The sequence below is a fragment of the Solanum verrucosum genome, unplaced genomic scaffold (assembly GCF_900185275.1).
Source record: "Solanum verrucosum unplaced genomic scaffold, falcon-dt-bn FXZP01000087.1, whole genome shotgun sequence".
NCBI classification, from domain to species: Eukaryota; Viridiplantae; Streptophyta; class Magnoliopsida; order Solanales; family Solanaceae; genus Solanum; species Solanum verrucosum.
Genome location: NW_026020084.1, coordinates 371,857 through 394,504, shown reverse-complemented (window position 1 = coordinate 394,504; position 22,648 = coordinate 371,857). Strand labels below are relative to the sequence as shown.

Sequence of the window (22,648 nt, the reverse complement as noted above, 5' to 3'; positions counted from 1 at the left end):
TTTTAGGAATTGGGTTTTGAGTTGATTGACTCATTTTTTTTAAGTAATTGATGTGGGTATTATTTTTACCGGAGATTTCTTGTGAATACTTGATTGTTAGAGATTGTGTGGCTTCAGAGAGGCAAGACTCAACTCTTGGAGTAAATAATTATTTCACTTAAGGCAAGTGATCTCCTAAACATTCTATTCTTTTAGAACTCGTGTATTCCCTTTATTATTTGTGTGTTTGGAGTAATGGGGATGAAGTGAAGGATTGATTTTCCAGTTGATAAATCTTAATAAATAAAAAGGGGTTAAAATGAGAAGGTTATGTTATAAACATGATAGTGTGAATTGTCTTGTTGTGACCCTTATTGATAGATTGATTGATGAAATGTTTGTTAGCATGACCGTGCACTTGAATTGTATGAATTGTTGTTCTTCCATGTGGTGTGATATTACTTGTACGCATTGATTAGTGAGCACTGTGATGAGATTTGTGATGCTTATGATGCTGAGGTCATTGTCGACTAGTAAATTGATATTAAGGCCGATGGGAAATGGTTCGATCTAGTGACTTGAAATTAAGTCAATGGGAAATAATTTCGGCTAGTGATATTGTGCACAAGGTAAATGGTTCCGGCATGTTATTTAATATAAAGCAAATGGGAAATGGTTCTAGCCAGTGATATTTTGCCTATGGGAAATGGGTCTGGTAAGAGATCGATTATTATGATTTTATGCATTTTGATGCTTATCTATGATTTACTTGTTAATATTTATGGATACACTTGTTGCGTGTTATTGATCTATGTGACATTGAGATTTACTTGATCTGTATTGTTGTTGAATTGTGACAATTGAACTTTGTATTTTGAGCCTTGTGATATGTGTATTGTAGATATGTTAGGTTGTGTTAATTTTTGTGTAGGTTTTAGTTTAAGGATGTTCAGTTGGAGTGTAAGAGGTATTCGATTTCTAGCTAGATGGCATGTTTATTAGGTTTCTTGATTGGTACCGTGTTGTTGGTACTCACCCCCTTCTTCTACACTTGTCTAGGTTCCAAGCTCGGATCTGTGAGATATCTTTCATCTTCTTTTGAGTTCTAGGCTTTTCAAGTATTTGGACAGGTAGTTGTTGGTTACTTCATCATGCCCTCTTTATCCTTTACTTTATACTTTGTTCTATTTGAGAAACAAAGGTCGAGACTTGTAATTATTTCAATTCCGCACTTTATGTATTTAGAGGCTTGTACACGTGACAATCAGATTTTGGGGGTTTTTTTTATAGAAAGAATATTTTTTCCACATTATGTTGTTTTGTTTTATATTTCCGCATTTGTTTCATTTCACTGGATTGAGACTGACTTGTTTTAATTGGACTAGACATATGTCATCACGTCCTATTTGGGTCGTGAAATGAACTAAGGTTTAGGGTTTAGTAGTCTTCAAGAATCCTAATTGGAATTAAACACACCTTGTAGAGTCCCAACTCTAAATGAACACATCATGTAGAGTCCCACAAAATTTCAATGTCTACAAATACCCTTGCTTCAAGGCTTGTGAGAATGTAGACTTGATGAAACTACAAAACAAGACTTGAAGTACATATTTTTCAAATTTTGCAGTTTTGTGACATTACATTTGAAGATTTGATCTGTGATAGAAGAGATGAAGGGAAACTTTGGTACACTAGGCTTACCAATTTTTTTGCCATCGTAACGACCTGTTACCTTCGTTATGGAAAAGCCAATGGGGATGAAATATTGGCCAAAAAACTTCTAAGTAGTAACTTGGAAATTTCTAGCCTACGCTAGAATTGGACGAAATCTGAGTCAAGTGAGATCTAAGGCAATCTGGTAATGGAAATGGGATTTAATTATGATTTTGATTATGTCAGTGGAGAGCCAAGATGTTAAAGAGCTTGTACGAGTTTACAAAATTGAATTCGGGCGAGTAACACTCCCGAAACTGATTTTGGCGTGAAGGGGTAGTTTTAGAACGTCAAGGATTGAGGGTGTGTTTCGAAATGGGACCTTTGAACTCAAATTCCAAGTTGCAGTCTCTATGCAAGCCGTCGAAGCGGGGTTAATTCCGCCAAGGCGGGGCTGCTGTGGCATGATGGGGGCCGCTGTGGCGGGCCAGTCGCGACCTAATCCGGGTAACAACCCCAAAAATGTTATTTTCTGCAAAACCTCATTCTTAAGAGCTAAGGGAGGAGCTAGGACAGTTTCTCTTCAAAATTTCCATGAATTCTCGCGCCAAAGGAAAGTTAATTACTCCCCTTCTCCATATTTCGATTCTTAGAACTTAGAATCCTTATTAATTATCATTGGGGGAGGGTTTTGGCCTGAAGTTGATGGTGTAAAAAGCCCTAGATGAGCATTAGGATCATGTTTGTTGCCTTGAACAGATATTTTGATATAATACGGGTAAATTAAGCCTTGTTTATTAATCCGTGCATTAATTAATTATTTTAGCCCAAGAACAAGCTACAAGACACTAGAAAGGGAAGATTCTTTATTTTGAAAAAGTCTTGCAAGAGACTTTTAAATAGTTCTTTTCGGTCTTTAAGTGTCTTAGGAGTATTTAGGCTTGGTTTCGAGGTAGATGATGGTTCGACTTCCTGTTGTATTATATATGTCTGTTAATTGCTCCATTGTCTGCTTGCATGTATGTGAATAGAGAAACACAAATTGAATCTAAGGAAATGATTAAGTACGAACAATTACATGCTATAAACTTGTTACTTGACTGTGTGACTATGTGCACTGTTCATTATATGTGTTATTGTGACTGTGGTTTTGCTGACTGGACCGGGTGTCACGTTCCGATACATATATTGGACCAGGTGTCACGTTCTGACACATACATTGGACCGGGTGTCACGCTCTAACATATATATATATGTATATATTGGATCGGGTGTAACGGTCCGACACACTAACAATTTGGGTGTGGGTTCCATGAGAGGACCACTTGTGATTATTACATTCATATCTACCTGTCATTGATATTGGAAAATTGTATGATGCTCCTAAAATAAAAATAGAATTATGCATTCAGTGTATGTGTGTTTACTATGTTGTAATTACTTGGTTATATTTTGCTTACTAGAGCAGTCGCCTGATCCTACCAGTACATCGTGGTTTTGTGTAGTGATACTTCACTTTCTCTTTCTTTGTTGAGTACAAGGTATCTTTAGGCGGCTACTAACATACCTCAGTTAGGAGATCATTGATCGAAACCAGATTCGAGGGTGAGCCAGTTCTTTCTGGCTGCCATAGATCCATCATTAATTTAGTCCATTATTTTCGAACTTGGACTATATAATTAGTCTTTTACCTATGTTTAGTTTTCGGGGTTGCACACCCTTTTTTGTAGACTTGTTGATTAGTAGAATTTTGGTACAATGACATTCAGGTCTAGGGGTTGAATTTCCATGAGGTTTAGGCTTGGTTGTTTTGTTAAACCTTCTGATTTTATGGGGAACTTAGTACTTAATTCATTATTTAAAACGTCTTCCATATCTTTAAATGGTTTAGTTTATTTAAGTTGTTTTGTCGGGTTGTAGTAGTGGTTCTCTCACCAAAGGGTTAGTGAGGGTTCCAATCACGACGGTCTAGGTCGTGACAAGGTTGCTATTAGAGCCCAGGTTCGTTGGTCTCATTGTACCAAAATTATTCTAGTAGAGTTTCTTGCGGAACGGTACGGAGATGTCTGCATTTTTCTTTGAGAGGCTACCGGACTTTAGGAAAATCTCTTTGACTTCTTCTCCTTTTCGTGCTATGACTTGATTATCTAGTGATCCAAATTAGTATCTAATCTCCTTCCATCATCTATCCGCAGATGGTTAACACGTGATACAACAACGTCAGGCCCGTAGCTCCCATCAATGAGCCAGCAAAGGTGCCCGCAACAAAGTCTATGGCCGAGACAGGGGTAAAGGAAGAGGATGGGTCAGAGGCCAAGAAAGGGTAGAACCCGCCAGGGGTGGAGCCCCATTTGAGAATGTTCCAAGGGATTAGACCCTTCCTGCACCCCAAGAAGAGTTGGAAGAGAATGTGAAAACCGAAGATGAGGAAGATGTTGGACAAGAGGAGGACGCACGGGCTGAGACTATAGGTCTGCCTTCCTTAGAACCGGTGATACCTCAGCAGATCATGACTTTTCTGAAGGGGTTAGTTGGCTCTTGAGTCCTTCCCATAGTGCAAGCTTCTAAACCTGCGGTCAACCACCCCGTTGTTGCTATTGTTCCCAAGGTGGATGGAGCATTAGTTACTGATTCTTTCTTCCATCCCCTATTAAGTCCTGTGATGACTGACTGGTACTGAGCACGAGATGTTGACTAAGTTTATGAAGCTGAAGCCATATGTGTTTCATGGTTCTAAGAGTGAGGATGCCAATGAGTTCATTATGGATTGCTATGAGAGGCTTCACAAGTTATGCATTGTACACCGGCATGGAGTACAGTTCGTGACCTTTCATCTTCAAGGTGAGGCTAAGCAGTGGTGGAGAGCCTATATGGAATGCATATCTCCAGTCTTTCCCCCATTCACATGGATGCAGTTCTATGATTTGTTTCTAGAGAATGTGCACCGGACTTTGAGAGACCACAAGAATGATGAGTTCATAGCCTTGGAGCAGTGGGGGTATGATTGTAGCTGCTTATGAGGCGAACTTTCATGCCTTGTCCAGATATGCTACATAGTTGGTGACTACAGAGGAGGAGATGATTCGTTTATTCATCTATTCGTCAAAGAATTGAACCCCGAATTACTGGTATTGTTTGTTCACAAGACCTCTGCAAGTAAATTTTTTAATGGCGTGACAGGCTTTGTGAAGAAAGTGGAGGGAGTTTGACGTGATGGATATGCCAAATCTTTGGCTATGAAGCCCAAGAACACATACAACTTTCATGGTTCCTACTCCAGAGGTTAAGGTAGGCTGACACTTGCAGCCCGAACAATTCAGTCAACCATGCCTGCTTCTACAGGTGGTTGCTCGGGAACTCCACATCAGAATCCTAATCAACATAGTCAGGGAGCCGCACCTGTGTCTAGCAAGAAGTCACCTTTTGACCTCAATTTTAACAATTGTGAAGAACCTTAACATATGAGGAGAGATTGTCCCTATCCGTGCATGTCTGACCCTGTGGAGCCGCAGACTAGAGCAGTGGTACCAGCGGACAGCGGAAGTAATGGCACAGGATGTCCACAAGGTGGGCGAGGAGGAAATCAGTGAGGCCGAGGTGATCGGGGAAATAGTAATGCAGGTAGGGGAGCAGTGCAGCCAGGTAATGAGGTTGCCATTTAAGATAACATGGCTCAATTTTATGCCTTTGCGGGCAAGACTGAGGCTGAGGCATCTAATGCAGTGATCACACGTAATATTGTTGTCTATGACCATATGTCAACTGTTTTGTTTGATCCGGGTTCTACTTATTCATATATATTAGTTCAGTTTTCCTTGGGATTTGATGCGGATTTTGATGTGCTTGATTCCCCCATCCATGTTTCTACGCCAATTGGGGAGTCTATCGTAGTCACCCATGTATATCATGCTTGTTCTGTCTTGTTTATGGGTTTCCAGACTTGGGCTGATTTGGTTATTTTGGATATGACTGACTTTGATATAATCTTAGGCCTAACATGGTTCTCCCCCTATTATGTTGTGCTTAATTGGAATGCTATGTCTGTGACTCTATAGATCCTGGGTAGGGAAAAGTTAGAGAGGGAAGGGGCCTACAAGCCTAAGCCAGTTAAGGTCATACCTTTCAGTCAGGCTAGGAAACTGGTGAGGCAAGGGTGTTTGGCATATTTTGTTCATATTCGGGATGTTGATGCTGACTCTCCCTCAATTGAGTCTATTCCTATAGTGTATGAATTTGAGGAAGTGTTTCCTACCGATTTGCCTGGTATGCCTTCAGACAGGGATATAGATGTTTGCATTGACTTGGAACCGGGCACTCGCCCCATCTCCATTCCTCCTTTGATACCCCGGAAACTAGTAGGTGAAACTAGAGTCTAACGTAAGAATTCTAGTGCTTTACGTGAGAATTTTAAAGTTTGATATGTGGTTTACAATTGTAAAATGGCTTCCTGAAACTAGAATGAGGGGTTTAGGGGTTAAACATCAAGGTACGACTCACCATGGACCAACCAAAGGGGTCCTTGAGGAAGACCCCAAAACAGTCCCTAAAACTGCCAAAAAAGGGCCACCTACGGTTTGGACTCACGCCCCGTAGGTGCACCCATGCCCCATGGGAAGGGATCGTGGGTCAAGGCCCCATTTGAGGAGCTGCAGACCAGAACCTACGAGTGTGCAACACACCCCGTAGACCCACCCACGATCCGTAGGTCATGGGCATGGGTCGTGCCTGCAACACTGTTCAAGGTCGGCCAAGGTAAGGGTCTTTAGGAAAATAACTATTTTAGTTGGTTTTAAGTGGGGGTCATTTTATATGGACTTTATACATAAATATAAACTATTCAAAATCATTAACCACCCCAATGAAGACATTAATTCCAAAACCCCAAAATATCCCAAAGTTCTTCATTTCAGAAATCCTCTATCTAGAAAACCCAAGACTTAAAGAAGAAGATAGAGCTTGAAGCTTAGGTCAAGAACAAGACTCCATTGTTGAAATATTTTTGCAAGGGCTTCGAATCAAGGTATGTTAGCTTATTCATCTATGGATTCTTCCATCCATAGAGCCCCCTAGATTTCCCCTAATTATGAAGATAAAACCCAAATTAGCTAGGGTTTCTTCCTACATTTTTGGTAATGTTCAAATATGATTCTAATTGAGTGGATAGTACTTGTTTATGATTTTTTTTTTAGTATTGAATTATGATATTATGATGAATTTATGTGATTTCCATGGTTAGCCGTGGTCAAATTGATGAAATTGAATTATGTGGGTTTATGCCATGCAAGGTGAAATTGAGGATTCGTAGGTGATCTTCTAGAATTGATGTTATGAGTAGTAATTGTTGAAGAATAGAAACATATAGACATGAGTTGTATTAGAATAATGTTAATATAATGGATCTTGATTAGTAAAGCTTCAACTTGAACCTTTATTCGTTGAACCTTTATGATGAATTATGACTAGAAACATCTAGTAATGAAGAATGTGATTAGAATGCCTTGAAATCTAAGTATGAATGATGATTGTAATAAGTAAAGCTTTGAGTGTAAGGCTTGTAGTCATGAATGTTGATCACTAGAGTTTTGAGAGTAAAACCAATATGTTGAACTAGGTATGTTAAGGCTTTGAGAGTAAAGTCTATATTAGAATAGAAGCTTAATGGATAGAATTATGGTGGAAGACCTTTATGAATGTATGAAGTGATAGAATCACTTAAGTTATGATGTTATCCATGCCTAATGTAGAATTCTAGATATGGTATTATGCACGAATATGATATGACATGAAAGGTTATCTCACATAGAATGATTCTAGGTTGAAAGTCTATTCTCACCTAAAATGAATCTAAGTCCTAGGACTATGAAATGTGATGAGGCTTGTGGTGATTCCTCTAAAAGACCTTTACATGATAGGAATGTGAGGTGAGTTCCCTTACTCCTAATTAATTAAACATGAGGAGATTACGCATGTCATGATATAGGGAGTGTGAGGTGATTACCGTTTATGTATGTATGACTCCCAAGGCAAGCGGTGACTACCCAGTAGCCTTTATGTTTATCATGGAGGCGATAACCTATGATCCGTATGTGATGATGTGGAGGCGAATACCTATATTAAACTTTAAAATGGATATGGAGGCGAATACCTATATCACATTAGAATGAATATGGAGGTGAATACCTATGATTTATTTGTATGTATGACTAGAGGTGATTACCCTTATCTTTATCATTCCATGATATGTGTGGCTTGAGGTGAGTACCCTTGTTTTTCACGATAAACTAAAAATGTAAGCCTTGAGGTGATTCCACCTTGCATTTATGAAAATGAGCATGACTAGTTTGGATTGTAGCTTAGTAAACCCCTCCAATACATGCATGAATATAGGTGATTCCCCTTGTCTTTATGATGTTAAGAGATGATAAACATGAATGATGAACCTAAAGTGTCTAGCTTAGCATGGTAGGATTATAGGGTCTTGTTCATGCATGTCATAAGCTTGACTTTAGGTGACTCAAGAAGTGTTTCTCTTATGTGATGTATGGTTAGATATGATTGTGCTATAGTTGCCTTCCTTGTTATGTTATTCTTGACTAAAGGTGAGAGATTCCGTTGGTTATGAAGTAAGCTAAGAATGAGACCAAATGAATGGAAGTATGAATATGGTGACTTCAAGGTTATGCTTAGTGTGAATGGTATTATGGGATGTCATTCATGCATTGCACAAGTATGATTTGAGGTTACTTGAGAAGTAGTTCTCTTATGATATGGGTGACTAAGGAGGGAATAATGCTTCTATGATGCTTATGTTGGAGACTTTGCCTATGATTATGATATTGTCTGTTATGCTTATCGTTTATGTTTCATGAAGTATTTCATATTATTATGGGTTATGTATTATATTGACTAACCTCATATTATACTCTTATGTTGTTATGCTAGCTAACATATTTAGTACATTTTGTACTAACGCATACTTTGCGTACATTATAATCAAAAGTAGGGTTCGGAGGTTGAGTTCCATTTTTGAGGATAAGTTTCGAAGAAGCAAGGAGTTGAAAATTTGGTGAGTCCTCATAGCTTCGAAGACAAAAGCCACTATTACCTGTATGTCTTTTATTTTCATGTTCTGAGACTATTGTATGTGCTATGTTCCTAGGGTTGTATTAGATGGTTTGAGACAAAGTGTAGTAAGACTTATGCTTGCTTTTACGAAAGACTTCCATGGTAAGGATAAAGTTTTAAAAATTTATGTACTTTTTCTATTATCTTATGTTATGATATGCTAACGGCTTGTATGAGAGCCCATCAGGGTCAAGTAAACATTGTTACTTCTAGGGTGTACCCCTGGGTCGTGACAAACTTGGTATTAGAGCACAAGGTTTTGAATGGTTCTAGGATTGTCTCAAACCACATCTAGTAGAGTCTTGTTCATAAATGTGAAGCACGCCACATTTATCAATAAGAGGCTATTGGATGTTTAGGAAACTACACTTCTTCATTCCTTAAGTTGTGCCATAGAGTTTGGTTCTAGTAGGTCCTTCTACTAATCTGTGCCCTATGGTTTTTCAGGGTATGGCTAATACAAGGGCTAATGCTAGGATAAATAAGGAAGAAAATGTAGATCAAGAGGTTCCTGTTCAAGTTCCACCCTAAGATCCTCCTCAAGGTCCAATTTACCCTATAGAGGAGCATGTGACTCATGCAGAGTTTAGGTCCACTATGCAATTATTGGATCAAGCCGTGAAAACTCAAGTCAATAGAGAGATAGTAGCTCCGGTGAACCCAAATGTGAATTCCGCATTCTTAAGAGTAAGGGAGTTTATTAAGATGAAACCTCCGGAGTTTGATGGCTCCAAAGTGGAGGAATATCCAAATGAGTTTATATATGAGCTTTGTAAGACTCTTAATATTATAGGGGTGATTGTGGTAGAGAAAGCAGAGTTAGCCGCTAATTGATTAAAAAGGGTTGCTCAAATATGGTATGGGCAATGAAAGGAGACTAGACCGGTAGAAGCGGGTCCCATAGAGTGGGAGGTGTTTCAGAAGGCATTCCTTGATAAGTTCTTTCCCCTAGAGTTGAGGGAGCCTAAGATGCAGGAGTTTATTAACCTTAAGCAAGGTAGTATGAGTGTTCAAGAGTACTCTCTAAAGTCTACTCAATTCTCCAAGTATGCTTCAACTTTAGTGGAGGATTCAAGGGATAAGATGAATCATTTCATGATGGGAGCGTCCGACTTAGTGCAAAAAGAATGGTGTATAGTAATGCTTATGGATGATATGGATATCTCACATCTTATGGTTTTTGCCCAACGAATTGAAGAGTCCAAACTCGAGGAAGAATCTAGGGAGAAAAAAAGGTCCAGATTGGGTGATGATGAATTTGATGGAGATGGTCGCCCTAGGTTTAGACTAAAGTACCTCAGGCAAAGTCCCTCAAGTACTCCTAAGTTCAACCAAAAGAGGCTGTCTAACCATAAGTCTCAAGAAGATGGTAGTGAGATTCTATTGTCGGGGTGTAGTAAGTGTGATAGAAGGCATGAGGGTGAATGCTTAGCGGGTTCTTATGTTTGTTTTGGTTGTGGTGAGTTAGGCCACAACATAAGGCATTGCCCTAAGGTTTCTAGAAATGAAGAGGATAGTCGTCGTAGGTCCCAACCTTACCCTTCCTCTGGTCCAATTGGTTTGGGTGGGAAGGCTTCAAGGAAGAATAGGCCTTAAGCTCTCCAATCTAGAGGTTAACAAGAGTGATCTCCTTATGTTGCTACCGGTATGTGGTTTATGCTTTTGCTAGATTCCGGTGTTGCTTGTCTTTTATGACTTGATATATTTGACATGATAGACTTTGATGCTGTCTTTAGTATGAATGAGCTTCATTGTTGCTTTCATATGGTAGATGATGTTTAGAAGAGTTCGTATAGGCTAACTACCAAGGGGGAGATAGTGTGCTTAGCTAGCAACATTATTGTGTTTTTATGCGTTGCCATGATTTCCTTATATGGTGCACGTTCATAAAGTTTATGATTTAAAAGAAAGTTAGTTTAAATGATTTACTTCCTCATGTTGTATTTGATGAGTCCAAAGTATGATCTCATTTAGGGCTTTATTTACAATGATTTAGTGCCCTCAAATACTTATTTTGTGCAAATACCTGATGTAAAACCCTTGATTCTAAGGTACATGGAGTGAGGAACAAAGCTAGGACAGAAATGGGAAATAGAGACAACACAAGCAAAGAAGAGAAGGTTAAAACAAGCTTAATGATCACCGATTCCACTCGGCGAATCGCCAAGTTGCTACTCTACCACCTAAAGTTATAGAACGTTGAGGCTAAATTAGGGGTAACTTCGACGAGAGGTAATTCTATTCGGCGTGTCACCGATCGCTTCGGCGTTGGATGACTAGGTTGCCAAAAGTGCTGACGGAGATCTAAGCAAGTGTTGATAGGTGAGATGAAAGAAGAAAGGGCTACTCGCGAAACCACTCGACGATTCCTATATGGATCGCCTAAAATTACAGTCGTTGGACCAAGAAGAAGTGAAAAATGAAGGCGAGAGGAAGAAACATTGACGAGTCGCTGAAATCTCACTGATGCCCGACTTACCTCGCCGATTGGTCGTAAATGGTCACACATCAGACCTACATAAATTGATTTTTGCTAGACAGAGAAGGCATTCAGAAACTCAAGGAACACAAGATTGAGATTAGAAACACTACCATTGTGGATTTCAAGTGATATTAGCAAGGTTTTCACTGAAATTTTGTAATAGAGAAGATTGTAGTTGACTTTAACTATCAATTTTTGTTTTTACCTAGCTATGGAAAACATTGCAGATATTGATTTTCATTTTTTTGCTATGATTGGCGAAAACCCTCTCCGTGGGGTTTTGACTATGTGACCAATTGTTGAGTTTTACTAAGTTGGTGTCATTGATTTGTGAATAATGGTGTTAATTTGAAGTGGATATGATTTGATGCTGCGTTTTAAGGTCATCTTGCTTGACTACTATCACTAGTTCAATGTTTTGTGCTTGCTCGAGAGAGAACTACAAAGCCAAAGTAGCAAGTTTAGCATCCTTAGTAGTGGGTCTCCATGATTTCATCTTTAGAAAGTGAAACATGGAATATATCCTTTCTATCTAGCTCGAGAGAGTGGATTTGATGAGGACAAGGGTTGGGCATCTTCCATCTAGTGTTGAAGTTTGAGAGAATTCGACAAAGATAAGGTAATTGTTCGAGAGAAAATTTATTTACATATAGTCGTACCTACCCACGACACTTTATCCCATTGTAAGAATCAATGTCTATCCACTAAGTTGAATTCAATAATTGGTTGGTCAATTCCCCAAGTGTTACCTTATTATTTGATCATTTCGTGTCAAGTGTTGAATTGGATTGAGTATTATAACATGAAATCCGAAGTTTAAACCAAAAAGGTGAAGTAAGTGTTTAGTTGAAGAGATTATTGTCATACCTCTATAATTTAATTCGAAGGAAAAGCTACTCTCTGTGGGTTCAATTCCTACTCATTTAGTTGGGTTACATACTGACTAGCGATCGCTAACGCTTAGAACTGGATGAAGTCTCTTTGAAATGTTAATCAAAATGGAGCCGCTGCCGAGGAGTAGCATTACTTAGAATTCTTTGATTGAAGATTTGATTTGTGAATTGTTTAGCTGTAGTAGAATTGGCTTACGCTGCATTGTGTAGTGTTGGTTGGACTACATAGAAGTTAAAATGAGTGAGGAAGAGGTGAATGGTAGTCAAGTAGGTCATCGGGATGGTATCGATGATATCAATAGTGTTTACAACCCATCTCATGCAGGTGAAATGGGTGCAATTTGCATACCACAAGCTGATGGAAATGAAATATTTGAAGTCATTGGCACGTCTCTTCATCTCCTCCAGATGAGAGGACTCTATGGAGGGCTAGAGCACGAAGACCCACATGAGCATGTAAGAAGTTTTACAGAGGTGTGTATCCTGTTGTGATTCAAGAATGTGTCACAAGAGTCAATCCAACTTCGGTAATTTCCACTATCTTTGAAGGGGGAGGCTAGCAAGTAGTTGGCCGAGTTACCAATCAACTCCATCACATCACCAGAGGAGTTTATTATAGCATTCAATACAAGATTCTTTCCCCCCATCAAAGATGATGAAGATTAGAGATGACATTCAAGGTTTCAAGCGATGGGAGGGTGAACCTATCTATGAAACGTGATTGAAGTATTAAGAAATCCTTACTTAAATGCACAACTCACGGGTTACCAAATGATTTACTACTCCAATATTTTTATCGAAGTCTTGATTCGGTTAATAAAGGGGTGCCTGATCAATTGGTACGAGGGGGAATAATGTTGCAATCATTTGAGGTGGCTTCGTTGTTTCTTGATGACATGACTAAAATAAATGAAGCGTGGTACACCCAAAAGGATCAAGTCTGTCTGTTTTGTTTTAGATTAACACAAGAACAACATGATAAAGAGAGAGAGGGGGATGAAAACATCAAGAATATGTTGACCCAAATGGAATATCTACAAGAGCATATGAAGGGGACATGTAGAGTGTTTAGAGCTGAGGAAGGTTATTCCTCCGATTACTCAAGGCCATGGGAGAATCAAGGTTGGAACTCCAAGTCATACGAGGAGGGTTTCCACCCACGCCATCTACAATGGGGTGGGAATCAAGGTTGGAACTATTACAAGGGAGAAGAGCAAAGAAGATACTATCAAGATTGGGCCGAGCAAAGCGACTATTGGAAAATAGAGGAGTATCATGAAGCGTACCACACTAACTCAAGTGAGAGCCCTAAATCAAGAGGGAGTGCAAGTAGTCCGAGGGTGAATGATTTGCTGTCATGCATCCTTGATAAAGTTGAAGGTTCGGATGACTTGTTTAAAGGGATGAAAGATGACTTTTCATCATTGAACAATAAAGTGAACTCTCATGCAAATGCAATCCAAATTTATGAAGGTCAATTGAGTTGACTTTCAGAACAATTGAAACCAAAAATGATGGTGAAAGATGATGATAGAGAGCTAGTTGTGGTGACTCGAAGTGGAAAGGTAGAAATAGGCGATGTGACGGGAAATGAAGAAGCTCAAATGCATGAAGAAGATAAAGGGTTGGAGGAAGATGAGGCACCTATCCATCAAATCATTGCCAAAGGACCATAAAAAGATATGGAGAAACACAATAAAAGCACAAAAGTTATACAACCTTTACCCAAAATAGTGCCTCCATTTCCTTAACGTCTAAAGAAGAAGAATAAGGATGAGAAGTTGAAGAAGTTTTTATCGGTGTTCAAGACATTATCAATTGATCTTCCTCTAGTGGAAGCATTGTTGGAAATGCTGGGGTACGCCAAATTTATGAAGGAGTTAGTCACAAAAAAAGGAATTTTGATTTTAAAACAATCGAAGTCTCCCATAGTTGTAGTGAAATTATGACTAAGGAGCATATCAAAAATAGATAAGATATCGGAGCGTTCACCATCCCTTGCACCATCGGCATGCTCCAATTTGCTAAAGCCCATGCAATTTGGGAGCAAGCATCAATTTGATGCCATATGCAATCTATAAGAAACTTGGGTTGGGGGAACCAAAATCCACAACAATGAGACTCTTGATGGCGGACCGATTGAAGTGGGGATACTATATGAAATCTTGGTAAAGGTTGACTGATTTATTTTCCCGGCTGATTTTGTCATTCTAGATTGTGAAATAGATGCAGAAATTTCCATCATTTTGTGAACACCATTCTTGGCATCCGGAAGAGAGTTGGTGGATGTTGAGAGCGGAGAATTGAAGTTTTGGGTGAATGAAGATGAAGTAACCCTTAATATGTGTAAGTCAATGAAACACCCAAGTGATATTCATCTGGTCGCCACTGTTGATGTTATTGATGATGCGGTGGCTAGTGTGAGCCATTTGATGTGTATGAGTGAGCCACCTGAAGTTGTGCTTGCTAACTATGATGAGTTCGAAATTCAAGGGTATGAAGAGGTATTAGAGGCTCTATCAGGTTTGGGGGGGACTATTCAAAGACTCCGTTGAAATTGGACATTGATTTAAAAAATCAAGAAAGTCCTCCCGCAGAACCATCAACAGAAGAACCACCAAATCTAGAGTTAAAAGTACTTCCCTCCCATCTCCGATATGCTTTCTTGGGGGCAAATAACACTTTACAGGTGATCATTGCAGCTGATTTGTTTGATTGGCATATAAAATTGCTCCTTGAGGTGTTGAGAAGGCATATAAAAGCTTTAAAGTTGACTATCGCTGGCATAGTGGGCATTCTTTTCGACATTTGCACTCACAAAATTCAGCTTGATAGTTAGTGTAAGCCAAGTGTTGAACATCAGCGGAGATTGAACCCACCAATTCAAGAAGTGGTGAAAAAGGAGATAATAAAGTGGTTGGACGCAAATGTGATCTACCCTATTACGGATAGCAAATGGGTAGGTCCGGTACAATGTGTACCGAAAAAAGGAGGCATCACGGTAGTCCCAAATGAAAAAGGGGAGCTTGTATCTATGAGACCGATGACCGGGTGGAGAGTATGCATGGATTACCAGAAGCTAAATTTGTGGACTAAAAAGGATCACTTTCCCTATGCCCTTTAAGGATCAAATGCTTGATCGGCTCTTTGAGAGAGGTTGGCATTGCTTTTTGGATGGGTATTTCGGTTATGACCAAATCTCCATTTCTCCGGAAGACCAAGAGAAAATAATCTCTACGTGCCCATATGTTACTTTTACCTTCAAACGGATGCCGTTTGGTTTTTGTAATGCTCCGGCTACCTTTTAACATTGCATGTTATCTATTTTTGCTGACATGTTGGAGGATTCAATGGACGTATTTATGGATGACTTCTCGGTTGTGGGTGACACCTTTGAAGCATGTTTAGAGCACTTAGGACAAGTTCTCGAAAGATGTGTGGAGACAAATTTAGTACTAAAATGGGAAAAATGTCATTTCATTATTAAGGAAGGTATAGTGCTTGGTCACAAAGTGTCGCAAAAGGGGATGAAGGTTGGCAAAGAAAAGATTGACACTACAACATATTAGGCTTACGGCCACACTAAATCTTGACAACACTTGTAAAATGTTGCCTAAAATATTTTTGGCTACACTTTTAAAGCGTAACCCACATTTTTCACTTTTGGGTTCGATAATATTGGCAACACTTGTAAAGCGTACTCTTTAATGGTATACGCTACACATTATAAGTGTTGTTACATTATGATATAATTAGCAACAACGATTTACATATATGGCCACATTTTGAAAGTATGTTATTTTTAAAATTGTAAAAACAACACATTACAAGTGTGACCTTAAATTTTTCACTAAAATAACATATTCCCTCCAACATTTTCAAGATCCCGCTAACATTTTTATTTGGGAAAAAAAATAAGTCATAAAGTACAATTTTTTTGAAGAAAGAACGCTCAGCTCAGCTCATTGAAGAAATCCCCAATTTTTTGAAGAAAGACCGCTCAGCTCAGTTCAGCTCATTGAAGCTCCAAATCTGAAATTTTTCACAAAGCAAATTGAAGAATTGAAGAATGGTTTCAAAATTAACACGTAGTCCTTAGTCAATGCATAAAGTACAATTTTTTGTCAAAGTAAATTGAAGAATGGTTTCAAAATTTCATTTTTTATCTCTGACATGTGAAAATTCATGATGATTTTTTTATTTTTCTTGAATAACAGAACAAAAACGCTTTGGTTAAGAAGATGATTTCTTAAAGCTTCATTACATTGAAAGGATTTTGTTGGAATAGGGTTTATCAGGTAGAAATTTTATCTTTAAAAGTCAAAATTTATGGGATTTGGATTTATTGCTTGCGTGTGGTTACATATTTAGCTTTAGGGTTTTTGATATTCTAGTCTATGTTGATATGATTTTTTTAATATTTCGGAGTATACCTCGTAGTTTTATTACCTACATCAGTTGATTTTTGCCTTGTGCATTTATCACTAAGTAAGTATGAGAATTTCATTTTGATTAGACTAATAAGCTGATTAGGGATGAAATAGTCAATTATAATGTAGGTTTCATGTAAATCTTTTAAGCATTATATTTTTGTTGTTTCGCCTTTATTAGTTTTTGAATCTAGAGGTTCGTAGATTGACTAGAACAGATCCTATCAGTAAGAAACAATGAGACCATAACAATCAAGACTAAGTCATTAAGCATTATGTTTTTGTTGTTTCACCTTTATTAGTTTCTGAATCTAGAGGTTCGTAGATTGACTAGAAGAGATCCTATCAGTAAGAAACAATGAGACCATAACGATCAAGACTAAGTCACTAAGATAGTAGGTGTTGTTTACCAAAGACTAGAAAAATGACTGCAATATTTCCTGGTAATAATGACTCATTCTTGGTTTGCCGAAAGAATTAACAAAACTAGGCAGCAGTACCAGAGTATCTAACATTGTTGAAAAAAATGTGTACACTTGAAAAGATACATGTGATACATGAACAATAGGAAAGGAAACATTATATATTACATCTATGAGAGTCTCCTTGCTTGGAGAAGCTTTAGTATCTCTTGCTATGGCAGGTGATAATTTGCGTATGAAGTTGTTATACCTTGAAAATAGAGGTAGAATGTAATGTTTCTGCTTACTTTTTCTCGTACAATTATACTCTTGTTTCTAAAGATCCAGGCCATTGTATATGATCTTCCTCTTAGTTTCCTCATGCTCCCTTTCTAACACCCTATGTTTAGATTTCATATTTAATAACTAGTCTTATTTGCTATGGAAGTTTTAAGTTATATTTGATCTGTCAGATGGAGAGAAATTCGAGGATTAGTTACACTTTCTCTATAGCAGTCTAGCTTTAGACACTTATCCATGTCACTGATAGTTTTCTTAAGACCTAAGTCTATTTCAAGCAGTCTCCTAGTCCAAGGAATGGTGTGGTAACGTGCTGTTAAAAGTGCCACTAATTAACCCCCACCCGCTTCAACTCAAGTCTAGTATTAGGAGTTACCTTATGTCCCTCCTTTTTTTCCTTTTTCTTTTTTTTAATTTGATAACGAGTAACCTTATGTATCTTTTTTTTCCCTCGTAAGTTATAGATCTCCATGTTTTCTATAAATTTATTTGTAATCTCGTGATAAAGAACTGTTCGCTCACTATGTTGAATTACTCACACTCCCATACTGATGATTAACCCGATACGTTGGGATGGATATCTTTAATTTTATTCCCTATATGAAGTTATTGTTAAGAACATTTTGTTTTTGTTTATTGTTCATTCTTAATGTTGAAAATATTTGTTTCAGCTTATTGTCAATCCAAATCGCTTCAAGAATAGCATTTGTATTATATCATGCATTTTTCATACTTAAAACATGTATGATTTATATAGTTAAAGGAATAATCAAGAGGGACTTTAGAGATAAGGGTTTCTTTTCTTTTTGGATAAGGAGAGAATTTACAAATAAGTAGACGTTACAAAGTAATTTTGTTGTATATGTTTTTTTGTGAATTTAAGTATCATGAAGGAAAAATTATAGAAACTTGAACAAGATTTAAGCATTTATTCTACCTAAGCAATGTAAATTGGTTAGTTTATTGAATGAACACATATCCTATAATTAAGTAAAGTAAAATGAGCTACAAAATAAAGAAAATTTAATTTGGAAATCGAATTCTAAGGTATTGAGCATGTTAATCTTTTGAATTTATTGAATTTAATCTTTTGAATTGTACTTGAAGGATATTGGTTGTTGTTTCACAGATGATTTTCCTTTTTTTTCCTTTTTCTTTTCTTTCAGACTCATAAAACCCCTCCAAAGCCTTGCAGAAAGTCGAGGAATTGCTCTATTTGCAGTCTAAGTGAGGCCGTGATTTTCGACCAAATTACAGGTTTTATTCTTTTATTTGTTTGATAAATCAGACTAATACTATTATTTGGAATTGGTTCTTGCAGTTGAAGCTCAAGGAGCCTCTATGTTTCTGTTGCTTCTGACAGGCAAATATCGACTTTTCCCCCCTCATTAATGTAGTAACACACCACAAAAGTTCCTTGAATTTTGTTATCATTCTGTTATAAAGATAGTGGTTGCACTGTAGACGTGGTTTTTTGCTAGACCAGGCAATCAAATTACACCTGACTCTAGTATGTCCCATTTATTTCCTAGTAATCTCTCTTATTCAATTGCAGGGACTAGTTTATTAGTTGAGCGTAGGTATGGCTCTTAATACATCATGCTAATTAACTTATAAGAAAATACCACGCATATGACTAAACAAACTCCTAGGATATATCTCTTATCAACTCTGTTCTATCCAAGGAAAAGCTGCAGGAAAATATTGACACAAATTTTCCAGGTATCATAGATGATCATCATCTATTTTGAAAGAGAACTTTAGAATGGATCCCAAGAAGTTTCTGAAGTTTTGACATTCCGATCATGGCACTGACTGCTACTGCCACTAATCGTGTTCGAGAAGACATTCTACAGTCATTGCACATGTCAAAGGCGACAAAATTATTCTCACTTCATTTTTTGGGTCAAATATCCAATTTTTAGTAAGATAATTTAACATCGTGCTACGGTAATTTTTTTGGTTTGGTATTCCTTGCATGTCCTGCATTTGCATTTTCTGCACCGTGTCATTCTTCGCCTTCTTTCTCTTACTTTTCCTTATTTTGTTTGATGTGTTTGTGTGTGTATGTGGGGGTTTGGGAGGGTGGGGGGATTTTTGAGAACACATTATTCTATTGCTCACAAATATTTCAAGACCAAGAGGGCTAATAACCTCTTGCAAGAAGCAGAGAAGAAATTCTATTGCTCTTGCAAGCAGTATTCAAACAGTTTTGAAGTATATTGTGATTCGGGAAAGCAAAACAAAGTCCACTAACATAGACATCAGTTTGCTTGATGAAAGCACTAAGTTTATTGGGATAGCGATTTTGTAATTGAGACAAATAGTTCAAGATGTATCCAAGACCAAGGGTGCTAATAACATATTTTAGGAAGAGAAAAAATTCCATCTCTCTTTCAACTAGTGTACCAGATATCATAGAGGATGTTGCTATTGAGGAGAGCAAAACAAAGTCCACTAACGCCGACACTACTTTGCCTCATGAATGCACTGTTTTTGCATATGAAACAAGGAGTCGATAGATTTATCCAACACCAAAAATGCTGATAACATATTGCAGGAAGAGGAGAAGGAATTCATTTGCTCTTGCAAGCGCTATACCAGCAATTATGAAGGATGTTGTGATTGAAAAGAGCAAAATAAAATCCGATAACGTGGGCAGCACTTTGCTTCAACAGTGAGTTTATTGAGGTTAATGATTTTGCCATTGTTACAAGGAGTCAACTAGTACATCCAAGACCAAGAGTACTAATAACCTATTTTAGAAAGAGGAGAAGGAATTTCAGTTTTCTTGGAAACATTTTACCAGCACTCGTGGAGAATGTTGGCACTTGCGCTTTTAGGTCTTCAACAAATGAAATTTTTATGAGGAAAGACAATCTTTAGCCTTTTCCTGTTATAGTTTCTTTAATTAATAACTTTCAACACAGTACTTAGAATGTTATGCAGGATCAATCCCATTGTATTGATACTGTTTCCGTGTTGTTGGTAAGAGGAGAAGCCAGCCTATTCTTTTGAAGAAGCTTAAAAAATTATAGGACAATTTGAACCAGATCTTCCATGGGAGAGTGGTGAATATGATGAGTCACACACACTTCTGTTGGACGATTCTCCTCACAAGGCCTTGAGTAATCCAGTGAGTATTAACTCTTTCTTTGTTGTCGGGAAACTTCCTCCATGATCTTTAAGTAAATGATTTTGCTTTGTGTTTTATCATTTTCAGCCAAACACACTAGGAAAGAAACATAAGTATATCAAAATTTCTTTCTAAATTTGGGATCAAGGCTAATGCTTACAATGCTAAGGTACTATGTATCCCATAAGTTAAAGTTATTATATAGTTCTCCCTCTGATTTTATTGATGTTGAGTTTATTTTGCCACCAAATTTTTATTGTTTGAAGGACTTCAGATAATTTGCATGGTCGCATGATGTAGGTGCATGTCTTTTAGGATGCAAAATACCATAGTTGTGAAAGTGGACTAAAGGTGATCATCAACATGTTGTTCAATTGGTTTGCTGTCATGTAAATTAGGTATAACTAGTCTCTCTGATATTTGTGTGGTGGATGTCTGCTACATTGGAGTCAATGTCTAAAAATTTCACTACCCAAGCCTTTGGACATATCTTTCACTTTTGTGCAACAGACCTTACATATTGGTTTCTTATGCTACACCACCATCAAATCCAAAAACACGCGTACTAATTTAATACAACTTCTACTACAATATACCAACATGAAATTGGCAATCAAACAGAATCCTACATGGACAACACTAAGACATTTAGATGAAGAAGGTGATGGCTAATCTTTGGAGTCTACGAGTTGTGTACTTTTCACTTTATTGTTGAGGTCTATCACTAACAACAACCTATTTTTCTTTCTTACTAGGATCATTTTTGGTAGCTGTAACATTTTGTTGTTGAGGTCTGTCACAAACAACAACATGTTTTTGATCCTGTCTCAAAGGAATAACATTTTTGCTGACTTGCTCATTTACAATAGGTTGTAAATGTTTTTCAGAATTAGTATTACCAACTTGAATAGGAGCATAGTTATGAGACTTAAATTTCTGCAGTAAAGTGTTTTGATGTTGTTGGAGTTGAGTTTCTCCTTTTTCCATTCTTTGTTTGGTGCAACTGCTATCCTGATTTACATGTCTGCATTACAATGTCTTTGGATATTTCTTCTGCTGCTCCTTTAATATAGCTACTGCAATCTAATATGATACACTGCTGCCTGAACTCAAAAAATTTGCAATCTGCAATCTGTAACTTCTTGCCTCTTCTATAACTGCTACAATCTGATTTGTTGTACATGGTTTGTTTTAATTTTTAATTTCATTTTAAATGTGTAGGAAAATGGAGGTGATCAAATTTGAAGGGTCGCCACAAGTCAATTTGATCACATTGCAGTGGATGATGAAGAGTTTTTGAACAATTGTAAAAGTTTGAATACATTATATTTGATTTTGTGAAATATTGAACTATTCTAATATTACTTTTTGAACTATTGTGTTCACACATATTTAGAATATTGCTTTATAAGTATGTGTATGTACACAAGACATACTATCTTTTTAATTTTATTGCAAATCTATATATTTGAATTACTTATTAGCTAATTTAATGCTTGAGATTATTTATTGCAAATCAATATTGGTGTTTTTTAATTAGAAATTGTTGCATATAGATATTTTATAGCCAAAATAATATTACCACACTTAAAGTGTAGCCATAGGACTTTAAATTGTGCTATGCACATGGGCAAGGACTACACTTCAAAGTGTTGTCATACATTAGATAGAAAAGGCAACACTTTAAAATCATAGTAGATAAGGAAGAAAAGGCCACGCTTGAGAGTGTAGTTGTATGAGATAGAAATGTTACTATATGAGGTACTGCAAAGCATAGCCTATTTTCCTTTAGGCTACACTTTTAAGTGTAGCTGATAAGGCAACACTTGAAAAGTGTCGCCTAAACTCTAAGGTTATGCTTCTTTCGGCCACCCTTGGAAAAGTGTGGCCTTTGATAAAAGGCCACACTTTTTCATAGTTTAGGCCAAACTTTTTTAGGGTGGTTGTAGACATAAAATGTTGTAGTGTGAAGTGATTGAGAATTTATCTACACCAATTTTGGTGAAGGGTGTTCGTAGTTATTTGGGACATGCCGACTTTTATCGGAGGTTCATCAAAGACTTCTCAAAGATTGGACATCCTCTATGCAAAATCTTGTAGAAAGAGGTGAAATTCCACTTTGATGTGGCTTGCATGGTAGCTTTCACGTGCTTGAAAGAAAAATTAGTTTTTACCCTGATCATCATTAGTCCTGATTTGTCAAACTCTTTCGAAGTAATGTGTGATGCAAGCGGCACAGCATTAGGTGT

General features: G+C 37.4%; 1 protein-coding gene and 1 pseudogene across 1 annotated transcript; both read left to right on the top strand.

Annotated features, from left to right (window-relative positions):
* The first annotated feature begins 9,726 nt into the window (after nt 1-9,726).
* LOC125824266 (uncharacterized) lies at nt 9,727-10,353 on the top strand. Its single transcript, XM_049503618.1, has one exon. The coding sequence runs from the start codon at nt 9,727-9,729 to the stop codon at nt 10,351-10,353; it is 627 nt and encodes a 208-aa protein (XP_049359575.1).
* A 9,243-nt stretch (nt 10,354-19,596) lies between these two features.
* On the top strand, nt 19,597-20,149 carry LOC125824265 (uncharacterized; annotated as a pseudogene).
* Nucleotides 20,150-22,648: the final 2,499 nt, after the last annotated feature.

Bases quoted from the DNA above. Each gene is read 5' to 3' on its own strand.
- LOC125824266 (XM_049503618.1), top strand. From the start codon at position 9,727: ATGCAGGAGTTTATTAACCTTAAGCAAGGTAGTATGAGTGTTCAAGAG.